At 39.3% G+C, this 12,567-nt stretch overlaps 1 protein-coding gene across 1 annotated transcript in view; it reads right to left on the reverse strand.

Annotated features, from left to right (window-relative positions):
• Positions 1-12,565, reverse strand: part of LOC145491537 (uncharacterized) — a 31,848-nt gene extending 19,283 nt beyond the window's left edge. The window contains exons 1-2 of the mRNA XM_081470781.1: positions 12,475-12,565; positions 3,078-3,624 (exon numbers count right to left, since the gene is read on the reverse strand). Coding sequence (XP_081326907.1) covers positions 3,078-3,523 — 446 coding nt within the window. The 5' untranslated portion in view covers positions 3,524-3,624; positions 12,475-12,565. The remainder of the gene's footprint in view (positions 1-3,077; positions 3,625-12,474) is intronic.
• Positions 12,566-12,567: the final 2 nt, after the last annotated feature.

Consider the following 12,567-nt stretch of genomic DNA (forward strand, 5'->3'; position numbering starts at 1 on the left):
CAATCCATTGGCATACATATTGCACATATATTCAATAAGCACTGAGCTTGCAATGCATTATAGGGCGATTTTCAAATACGGCTGTTTTCGGCTGTTTTGTGAGCGGAGAGACACTTTGTTGCCCTGTTTTGGCCCACAATTCTCATGATTAAGCAAAACAGGACCAGAGTAGCTGTTGTTTTCCGTTTAATTTACTGTGTGAAAGATTTTTTGACTTATTTCATGAGAAGATTGAAGTCATCGGAAAGATTACATGGGAATGAAAACTCCATGTTTAGGCACCCACTCAGGCTCCCTGAACAAAACTTTAAGAGGGGGGAGTTGTGGATTTGGCCAATTTTTGGCTTGGTTTTTCGGTTTTTGGACTTAAAAACTGCGGTGTTTCGGTTTTGGTGTCTTGTGCAGTTTGTGGGTTTTCTCCAATTTAGTCTTTGGTTTTTGGTTTTTGTCAACTATGATGGTGGCTTTTCGAATTTTTCTGCCCAATGCATTTTACGGTTTTTCTGATTTTACCAAGGAAGTTACACCCCACAGTCGCGCTAAAACTCTAATTCTACGGGACCACTTACAGTTAGAGGAATGCATGACAAGCCTAGTCTCTTTAGCAGCCATTATTTGGGTTGTAACAGCTGCCAAGTAGACTATGAAAAGCTAAAGAAACTCCCAGCATTAAAGCAAAAGACAATTTATCAAATATTACGCAGCTGGGATAATATCCTCTGGACTTTGACCTTACACTGCAGACCATCGAGTTTCTATAGCTCAATTTTACGGGTTGTCTCCCCTTTCCATCGCGGGAATAACATTGTGCTCACTCGCTCTGTTCACGTGGAATAAAAGCAAAGGAGAGACTGTTTGATTATAAAATAAAGTAGTAGTAAAGTAGTAGTGGACCGTGCAGCCGTCTCCTTGGCAGACCATAAAGTAGTTTGGTTGTAAAATGGGGTGGCCATTGTGCCTACACAAATGACAATTCTGACAATGGTGATTAAAAAGTAACTTCAGAATGTGGTGTTTCTTTTAAACAAAAATATCACCTAAAATCATTTTATCGTGCAATTTGTTTCTACAAAACCCGCACAAAAAAGTTGGGATGGCAAGCAAGTTCTCCCCTCCCCCCCACTTACAATGTTGACAATCAGGTGTTTTTTTCCCTTTCTGTTGGAAAAAAACGCGATATTTTCCAACCATTGATTAGGGGGGATGGGGGATATGTGATCTAGCTCAAGTGTCCCCACTACTTTTGGCCGGGATTGTAGTTTCACATTGCTATAGGTCTGTGGAGCCTATTTACACAAAAAAGGAGCTTTTTAGACTACGATGTGTTCTGCACTAACGAGGGAATATGCAGAAAGAACTTCGGAAAGTAAAACAAATTTAGACGTATAAAACTTAAATAACAGAAAGAGAGATTCTGAAGACTACCAAAGCTTTCTTGGTGAGGGCTTTTATTTCAGTTTTCAGTTTTGGAAGAAATGTCTTGTGGTTTTGCGCTTTTCAGTGATTATTTGCATGGTTTTTCGGTTTACAATAGGCCCCTGCGCTCTCCCTCCTTTAGTCGCCCGCACTCGTAACTTAGGCACCTCAGGCGACCGGGTGCCCATTAGGCAGCAGCCTTGGGAACCCACAGATTCAGAGTCAAACAAGATCTTTGGCTCTGAGCGACTGCGAAGACTGGTTGAAGGAACTTGAGGACACTAGTCCTGCCAATGAAGCTGAAGGACAAACTACAACAAATGCTTGTTGTACGGAAATTGCTGGAGAACAGACGTGATTCCAAAACTTCCCCAACGAGAGAGTCAAGCGCAGATGTAGATGTAGATGATGTAGACCTTGAGACTTCCCCGTTTTGGCTTCACGAGGCATGTTTTCAAAAAATGTCTGCAGAACAAAGAAGCCTAAACTTGAGCAATTTTATGCCCCATGAAATTTTCCATTTTGTTCTGTATGTTCTAAATTTTTATGCCCATGAAAATACTTTTCATGGGTCATATTTTATATCACTTCAGATTTCATGTCCAGATATTTCATGACCCTTTAAAAGCAACTTTGCAGTGTTCCAAATTTTTCATGGCGATGAAGACTTTTTCATGGGTCATTAATCACATCAGTTCAAATTCCATGGAAAATTCATGGGCTTGAGAAAGACCATGAAATAGAGAATCTCTATTTTCATGGCCATGAGAAATGGGTTCATGGGTTTCTTGCAACTTTTTAATGGGATGTTTACTATTTGAGTGAGGTTTATACGTAGTGTAATCCACCACAACATTTCAACATCAACAGCTACAATCAGATCAGATCAGGAAAGATCGTTTTGAACTTAGATCAAAGGACTAAATGGCAGTTTTTCAGTTGGATATACTATATTGGTTTTCAAAAATGTGGAAACAAGAGAAGGTACTGTATAAAGTTGACTTGGAATACTTGGCACAAAACTGCGTATATGGCTGGCATTCAATTCATTCAATGTGGTTTTTCAGAGGTGCGTATTGGTGTATAAATAATCAGCATGTTTGTATCATTCAATCTTATTTGTTAGCGGAAAAATTGCCATTGCGGCCCCAAACACGTTATTTTCGTTCAACTTAAAAAAAAAATGGGCATCCAGAATGTTTCATCTGGCGACCAAAAATTTTGGTTTAGTTGCCAGTTGGCGCTAAATGAAAAAAGTTTATTTCGGACCCTGCTTTTCACGCAAGGAATTGTGGTCAGCAATAAGATCAAAGAAATGAAAATGTAATGAAGCATAGTGTGGTTGAGTGCTGTAATCCGAGAGGTTAAATAAACCAGTTTGTTACAGAGTTACCAACGATCCTGAATTCTGTATGGAAACGAGTTCACCCTGCTCTGCATTGACAGTCTCCTTACATCCTCCTTCCCCTCAGAAGCATTTTGTAATTGTATTCATTTAGTAGAATTAAGTTATTTGTAATTGTTATGTTGTAATAATTATTCACATTTCAGAAATTAATAGAAATCAATGAATTCCACCCAAAAAGTAAGTATTTATGAAACATGTCTGTTTCAAATATCACGAGTCAGGCTGGATTAAAAGCCTTCTGAATTTCTTTTACCTTATCTCTTTCACTTTCCCGTACACCTCATCAGCATTCCTGATCGTCACCTGTAAGTTCCCCTCAAATCCAATTTTGGTAAACTCTTCTGCCAGTCTATTCCTCACTTTTCCAGCTTCAAAGTCCTTCACAAACTCCAGGAAGCTCTTCTCTGAATAACAACGCAAGTCCACCAGAACTGAACCCTGTTCAATATTCCTGACTTGCGGGTCGACATCACCAGCTTGATTCCTTGCTTCCAAGGCATTTCTTATTGCTCTTTCTGAAGATAGCTTGTTAACCAAATAATAAGTTCCTAAGGATAGGCTACCAACAGCAATTATACCAGCCAAAATCGTGCTCTCAATTTTAAGTGAGCATGAATAGCCTGTCAGTGAATAACTGAAAGCAAAATCAAGTGCTGTCTTGGCTACCTCTGCTGGTGCTTTGACACTTTCACCTGCCATCCGTTTTTTTCTTCTGTCCACAAAAATAATCACTAGTAGCTTGCCCAATATTTCTTGGTCTTGATATTCTTGCTTCCCTCACATGTACATTCCTTTTAAACCTGAAAGATAAATTATACAGTAATGTAACGAATACTGTTTATTGTTGTGATAGTGTGACCATCAATACCTCTTTGTTTTATGTGACATACCGATTAGTTGTCGGCATTACGTTTCATTCGGACATGTGTAAGTTACAAGCGCATGTAGAAGAAGATTGATCGAAGGATCGTCGAATATACATTGTACCATTGTAATAGAACGGAGAAAGAGGTGTGTTACGTCGTTTGTCCTTTTAATTGAGACCCGGAAATGTATACCACTTAATCGAAGGCAGATTTGTCATGCTTAAGGATATTTGTATTGTTTAGATTTATGTATGTGCACACCTCGCGTGCTCAAGTTAAGAACATTTCGATCAGCGTAGATTTATGGTAATAGATTTATTTCAACTCGTTTTTAATTTTTACGGGCTTTCAAGTCTAATAAATCAATAGAAAAGGATAGATGCTTGGAGGTTCTGTTATTATAAAACATTTCTCTGATGTAGTGCTGTTAAGAAAGTCAAAGACCGAAAGAATCAATTAATGTCAGCGTCCATCCCGTTACAAGTAAAATTTTATAATTATTTAAATTTGTATAAGAATGAAACAATAATAATTATTATGCATGCATCTAATCAACAACCCTGACCAGTATATCCCTTGAAATACACATGGGACATACTTAGCCCTAAATTCAACTTTAGTGAGGCTCCTGCAAGTTACAGGTAAAACAAAAATAATATAATAATAGTAATAATAATGATGATATTGATAATGATAATGATAATAATAATACCTAAGTAAACGAAATTAAAGAAAATATATATTCACTAAATTAATACAAATGAGAAACTGAAGAAAAATCTTCAGACATATTTTGGCTGATTTTTAATATTTTTGGAAGAAAATTTTAGAAATTTGATGCATTTTTGCCATTTAACAACTGCATTGCCAAATGGAGGTTGAATGCCTGAGACATCCAGGAGCTTCCACTATTGGCAGTCAGCTCCTAGAAGGAGACCGCTCCCATGGCTGGCAAATCCTGGAAACTGAGCAATGAGCCCCCATGCAGAAGGGGAGACAGACACCCGTCACACTGAATTAACACTGGAGAGAGGGAGGGTAGGGAGGGGGAACGTTTGAAGATGTGCTCCCATGCAAAACAAGACTTGCTGTGTATGGCACCTGGAATTCTGGTGCATGTACATATCCAAACACTGCTGACAAGTACAGGAACACAGGTGCTCTTTGTTGTTAACTCCGTTAAATTGCTATAACTCCATTTAATAGGTAGAGCTCTACATTTACCAGCTTCTTTTTTAGGGTGAAAAAAAAATAGAAAATTGGGAATCTCCTGATTTTTTTTAGGTTGGCATCTCTGTGAAAGGGCTGGGTCACTCACTCATACTTCAGACAGATTATCATCAACGAAGGGCTAATATTGCTAATATTGCAAACATCAGCTCCTCCAAATTCACTACATTGACAAAACACAAACTTTTCCTTAGAAAGTAATCACTGTCATTGTAGTCAATAGGCTTGTTGAGTCTCCTGAGCCAAAAAGAAGCACTTAGTGATGACAGATGTAAGGTGAAGTCTGCATATACCCAAGTGGCCCATCAGGCTGGCCCTTATCTCCTGTTTTTGTAGCATGAAGTGACTAGTAGTATTTTGTACTCCCCCTGGATGGGATGCTAGTCCATTGCAGGGTTACCCCCAGCATTATATTTGCTGACTGACAGCCATTTAAAGACCTGCGTGGAGAGAGGCACTGGGGGAATGAAGTGTCTTAATTGCCCAAGAATGCAACATAATGTCCCTGGTCAGGCCTATAACCTGGACTACTCAATCTAGGTCAAGTGCACTAACTATGAAGGGATGATGCCTTCACCTTGACAGATGCAATGGCTTTAAAAAAAGTACAGTGTACACAGGCCTGATTGTCTGTTCAATAACAAAGGGTTTCATTAATGGCCAGGCACCAACCAAATGCACTTTTATGGTGATACTGTAGCCATTTTGAGTTCTATTGTTTCAAATAGCTGTTTTAAGTTCATTGGGGGGGGGGGGGGGGGAGGAAGGGGGGGCCCAAATTAGTATGTATTTGCTTCCTAAGCATCTCATAATACTGGTAGCTATTTGAAATAATAGAATTTTAAATAAATGGCCACAAGGCTGTTGCCTAAGGAAATTTTTAAGGAGCCCTTCGGGCTTCTTCCACCAAAAGTTAGGAGCCTAAGCCACTGTTTTAGGAGTCCAAATAAAATTCTCCGTGGTCAATCCGGGGGGCAGTTGGGGAGGTTGAGGAAGATGACGGGGGGTTAATTGTGGAAATTTTGGGGAGGGGTCCTGGGGCAGAGATTTTCCATGAGACACTAATATGGTCTAATATCAATGAAATGTTATAAATAAAGCATTTAGCAAAGTGATCAGGTCATGACTGAGAAAGAATACTATTTCTGGTCAAACTCAATTATTGGTGTATCCATGCAGGTGTTGCAGCTTTTTTTTATAAAAATTTATATTGCTACTTTTGTTTTTGAGTTTTGCAATTCTATTTTAAAAAGACGAAATATGTTGTACAAATCATGAAATGCAAGCCACAAATGAAAACAAACAAAAATGAAAGAGGCATTTGGGGGGGTGGGGGGGGGGGGGGGTTTGAATTTGGCCTCACTGAAATGTGCGTTCCTTCCCCAGGCTTGGGACATTAGTATAAACTAAAGGTGATTTTGAGGCAGCATTACAGCAATATTGGCCACCTCTTTGGAGAAAATAAATTCTTGTATATTGGGCGGAGTCGCGACAATTGATTTGATAATTTAAAATATAGAACCCTAGTATGCAAAGAGAATTGCAATGATGTGTTCTTTTTGGTGGCTAGTTACTTGAATTATCCTTTCAGAACCTAAAGAAATTCATTCAGTACACCTAAGTGAAGTTTTCTGAAGTATCAGACAAATATTTAGACACATTTATCTTTTTTCAACTGTAAATATAATGTTAGCAGGATCATCACTCCAATTCCAAAAATATTTGTTATCAAAGTAGTTAATTTGTAACTTGGAATCAGTAAGGCATTAACAGAGACACAAGCATTGGCATACATGATGTACAGTTATTCAATACTGAGCTTGCAATGCATTATAGGGCGATTTTCAAACATGGCTCGTGATAAAAGCAAAACAGAACCAGAGTAGCTGTTGTTTTCCGTTTAATTTATTGTGTGAACGATTTTTGACCAATTTCATGAGAAGATTGAAGTCATCGGACATATTACATGGGAAACAAAACTCCATGTTTAGGTGCCCACTCGGGCTCCTTGAACAAAACTTTAGTCGCCCACACTCATAAGTTAGGCGCCTCAGGCGACCGGGCACCCATTAGGCAGCAGCCTTGGGCCACCATATCACTGAGTGGGAAAGTTTCTCTGAAAGAAGTTCAGTTCGAAAAGCTTTACATATGCATGCACCTGTGAAAACCAGTTGCTTCCTGTTCAAAACATTAATGAAACCCCTGGGTCCAAGATCCAGAGTTTTTTGGTGAATTTTATTGACAAAATTACACAAGTGCCATAGCGATGAAATGTTCAAGGGGCTAAAGAGAATGACTTTTGGGTTAGTTAACACCACAGCTGCAGCTCAGACTGTTCACATTCCTCTATTTTCTCGTATTTTCATTCAGTTGTTGAACATGCAGATAGAATCGAACAGAAAGAGGTTGTCGCTCATCTTCTTCTGTTGAAGGATGTTGTTACTCAAGTGGCAGTTTTGCTGACTGACTTTGGGGAAAGTCTGATATATGAACTCTACCCAAGGACAAAAGAAATACAAATGTGTGGGAATGTTTTTATTCTCATTTTTTCTTAACTCAAAGCGTCATGAAAGATAAAAAAGAAGGGATGGAAGAGCCTGGGATTCCTTCCATCGTTTTGTCAACATAGGACAATGTGCTCCTGCCAATTGGAGAAGTGAAATACAAGTTTGTTTTTGGTGCCACAGAAGAATTTTGGATGCAAAATTCCAATGGCAAACCATGTTGAAGAACAGAGATTCTCCGCTACACAATTGTGTCCCACCTTCAATTCAGGTGTTTGTCAAAATGTTTCGCAGAAATTTACAGAGCCCAGTATGACAACACCATGTTGGTGTACATTCGTGGTACACCAGTATGGCAGCTGGAAAATGGTGTAAACATCTGGAACTTACTTTGGCTATCTAGGTGACCGATTATCAGTACCGAACAAACAAGCATTTACATATTAAGCACTTTTCCTAATGCTCTAACTTCCAAAAAGGCTCAAAATCATGCGATAAGTATCTATTTTTCAACAAACTCAATCGTAGCCTTGTGTCACCCACCTCCAAAACCCTGAAATTCAAAATGCTCTGACTGGTTTCGAAACAAAGCATGCTATTGAGCTGTAAAATTGTAAACAGAATGATATAAATATACCACCTCTTATGCCTGATGAGGATCATAAAAACTTTGGTGGCTCTTCAGTTTTGGATTTAAGAAAGTGATGACGTCACGTGAAAACGATTTATAGTTTTTAGCAGAGTTCCCTATAATCATCAAGTGTTATATCCGATCTGCTGATTAGAAGTTAATATTATCTTAAAAAATCGCAGATTTTATAGATTTTTTTTTTTTATCTGTACAACTTTACTCAACATTTTGGAAATCACACAAGGGAAGAACATACTTCATTCAAATCCTTCACAAAAATTACGGTTTGTTGTTGAAAATAATTAAACATCTCGAGCCGGAAGTCATTCAGCAGTGACCTAAAACCTTCTGGAATGTTGTATTTCTCATGCAATATTCGAATTTAGAAACCTTGCAACTATTTAATTCCTTTGAGAAGTTTCTGGAAACTCCAGGTGTACTTCTATAAGAGTGTGAGTTTTGCCTGTAACAGAACAAGGCTGAGTGCTGTAATCCAAGTAGTTAAATAAACCAGTTTGTTACTGTTACCGACAATCCTGAGTTCTGTATGGGAACAACCCTGCTCTGCATTGACACTCCTTTCATCCTCCTTCCCTTTGGCAGCATTTTGTACCATTTAGCATTTGTACCAATGCTGAACCGCATTATGGGCAAATATTACAATGTGCTTCAGTTCACTCGATCTCTCATGCTGTTTTGATAGATCTCTGGAAAGGCGACTGAAGATCCGTTAAAGGCGAAATTTAATTCATCTTTTCGGTGTAAATGCTAAACATTCAACGTTGTTCTGCTTTGCAACTCTTTGGATTACCGGTATTTAAAAGTGGCCACCCCCACCTTTTCCCCTAGGGTGGCTGCTTTATAAGGCAGAGCTTGAGACTAACTTTTCAGCTTGCTAGCCCAGTGGCTAGTGACAGGTTTGATTCACTAGCCAAAACAAAGTTTTCACTAGTCAGACGCAGACATTTGCAAACGTAGGCATCGATGTTATAATAGGGAGCTTACGAATCGACGACTTTTGCATGACGCCACCGTTAGATTGCGTGACATACTCACTGCGCATGCCCTTCTGAGCACTTCCCAGCTTCGCACCAAAGTCGATGACTTTGGTGAGAGCGATTTGCCGGCGTCTTGGAAACAACAAATTTTCCCTCAATACTTCGGGTATTTTTGCCAGATAATTTAAGTATCACATTAGGGGCATGTCCTTGATGTTCATAATCTACCCTTGGTTTATTATTAACCACGCGGCCATGGGCCGAGCGCGGTTCATGGTTTACCCGTAGTTTTTTTAACCGCACGGCCATGGGCCGAGCGCGGTTCATGGTTTACCCGTAGTTTTTTTAACCGTGCGGCCATGGGCCGAGCGCGGTTCATGGTTTACCCGTAGTTTTTTTAACCGCGCGGCCATGGGCCGAACGCGGTTCATGGTTTACCCGTGGATTTTTTTTCGATTTGTAGGCGACCAGACCCAAGCTTCCACTCGACCAAATTTTGAGTCACGCAACCTGTGATGTTTACTCGCCAAAAGCTGTTGAAACATAAATAAATCTCATCTCCGTTACTGACTTTCGCGGGAAAAAAATTAAAAACCCAGCGTTCGTCAAAAATTATATTTTTTCAGCAGAAATTTCGCTCAGAACATATACATATTTATATTCGTTTGAATCATCGATGAAATGACCTTTTCCGGATATTTTTTCCTTCGGAGTCAACGAAAACCTCCGATTACAAAATCACGCCAAACCCACACGTTGCAAAAAAATCTCTTCAAAACCCTGATTTCGAAGCGATATATCACTTAAGCGTTAATAGCTACCACACATTGGCAGGCAGTAAATCTATTCCTTAACAATCCAGCTTTATCATGTTAAAATTTCAGCGAAATCGAACAAAACCAGAATTAATTAGAATTTTTTTGTGACCTCACTCCCCAGACTTGACCTAACAAAGGAAGCCACGGTCGCCCATAGCAACCAAAAAACACGAACATAACAAAGCCGACGTTTTGGCCAAAAAACTCCAGAATTATCACCTGAGAGCTTAAACTTGAATGGGAACATCTTTTTCGCACTTTTTTCAACTCATTTAGACAAAAGACTGGCCTCGGCAGGCTACCAAAAAGACCAAGAGAAAAAACAGAACAAGAGAGCATAACAAGCTGATAATATTTCACCGGGTGACTTTCGGCACGAAAACGAAAATACAGCTTACCTCTGGATAAATTCAGCCTTAGAAGCCAGGAACTGGTCCCAAATTACTTTCTGTATCCTTACAAATGTCCTGACTTCCACCTCCGAAATATTTTGCCCCAATTTTGAGCAAATAAACATTTCGCCAACAGCTACCGCCATTACGGTGGCTTGCATACTAAATTAGCTAACTTGACAAAATTCTCTCAAGGGTGGATATGACGAAAAGAGCTGTAATTGGCTAATTGGCCTGTAATGAATGAGTTGCCAGTAATCGGATACCCGTGTTTGCGCGAAGAGCTCTGGGATCGTCAGGGGGCAAACATTGCTAGTCGCTCGAAGGAAATGAATGGCGAAAAGTTGTTTCGAGGTAAAAGAAAACGATTTTGAGAGAGATCAACACTTTTTCGCCGTCATTTTTATCGCGAGTGGATTTGGGCAATGTTGATATGTGGAATATGTAAGTTTTTCTTTGAATAACCATGAAATATGTGACAAAATCTACCGATAAACTCCGTTGCTTGCGTGAAGTTTATTGTGAAATTTACATCGTGTAATGGTCTGAAAATATTACACAATTAATTAGGTATAAATTGAGAGGAAATAACCCAGTAAAGCCTTTTAAGTTATGTACAGGTTACTTTTGGCTTATTTGAAAGCTCAGTCATACAAATAATACTGAAAATAAGCCTGGTGGCGATCATTGTACTGTCTGGGGTTGATTCAATAACAAATGAGTCTGCGCGACTCATGCTGTGTGGCTACTGTGTTGCTCAAAGCCTTTGTTTTGCTTTTACAAGCACGTATTTCAGTGATTTTCCTTTTCTATAACAGATCAAGGGTGGCTCCTTGAATACATCTCCGAGTATTTGTATTTAAAAGTGCCATTTGTGTGTGATTATGCTTTCCAAAGTTTGGTATTGACGGTTGAGTGAAATTGCCCAACACAAAGGGTAGTAGTTCCTTATGCAGTTCTCGATTTCTGTTTTAGAGCTTCTTTTCTGTCTTTATATTTAACTTTTCGGAGGGTCTTTTCTACCATTTGCTCCGGGTAGCCTCTCGGGCGTGTATTGAAATTTTCAATATTCTCTTCAATGTATTTCACTATAAACCTCATGCAAGCAAAAGGGAGTTTATCGGTAAATTTTATCACTTATTTCACGGTTATTCAAACAAAAACTTACATTTTCCATGTATCAACATTGCCAACATCCATTCGCGATAAAACAACAGCGAAATAGCGTTGATCTCTCCCCAAAACCACGTTTTTGGGCGTCGAAATAACTTTTCACCATACATTTCCTTCTAGCGACTTGCAATGTTTGCCCCCTGACGATCCCAGAGTTCTTTGCGCAAACACAGGTATCCGATTACTGGCAACTCATTCATTGGCTAATGATGAGATCATCCCACTGTCCAAATTTGGTGAGAATCGAAAGTAACGCCAATTTTCTGTCACGTTTTCAATCTACGCTCGGGATAGAGTTTAGTGTTCGCATCTTCATGCCCATACATATCCCGAAGAAAGTTCCAAATTAAGACCATTACGTCATCGGAGACAACGGCTACGACTGATGGTGCAATAATAGAGTTTGTGTTGATCAAGTGATGTGATGTCTACAGTAAGAAAAGAATCATCAAGGACTGCTTTGGAATGTGCATTGCATTGCAACTGTAGCGCTACCAAAACAGTTAAATTTTAAAAGCGCGGTTATAAGATCTAACAGATCTTTTTGTTTATCATAGGCGTCGCTCAACAACAAAACCCGAAGTATTCTAAAACACACGCTCGGCAACAAACATATTTACTGCGTGTAAAAGAAAAGTTTTTCAGGGGAGGAGAGCTAATCGACGTGGGGACTAATCGACTTCTGGTTGCGGGGTAACAGGCTAGGGGATAATCAACCTGGAGGCTAAACGACATAGTGCACTCATTAACACTGGCGAGAAAACATTCAGGAATTACTTTTACAGCATAATAATATAGTAAACTCAAGGAAACAGTAATCTACCAGCGAAATGAACAGTTATTCAGAATAACAAATTCACGATTATAAGAGACAGTATTGTAGAATACTGCGCTTACACTGCACTGTATGCCTTTCTACGACTGCTAGATTTATTCGCTCTCTATTTCTATTGCGTGATAAGCTTTCGCGCATTAGAAATCTCGAAATTATGCATAATCTAATTGTTCGGTATAAATCACTTCTCGTACATTCGTTACCTTCATTTGCGACGTAAAGTAGTGGTATTTGATGTTATAACTGCAATCAAAGAACCAACCAACGCTAAGGGCGAACGATTAGCACCTCTGCTT

Source organism: Orbicella franksi, chromosome 6 (genome assembly GCF_964199315.1).
Source record: "Orbicella franksi chromosome 6, jaOrbFran1.1, whole genome shotgun sequence".
Taxonomy (NCBI): domain Eukaryota; kingdom Metazoa; phylum Cnidaria; class Anthozoa; order Scleractinia; family Merulinidae; genus Orbicella; species Orbicella franksi.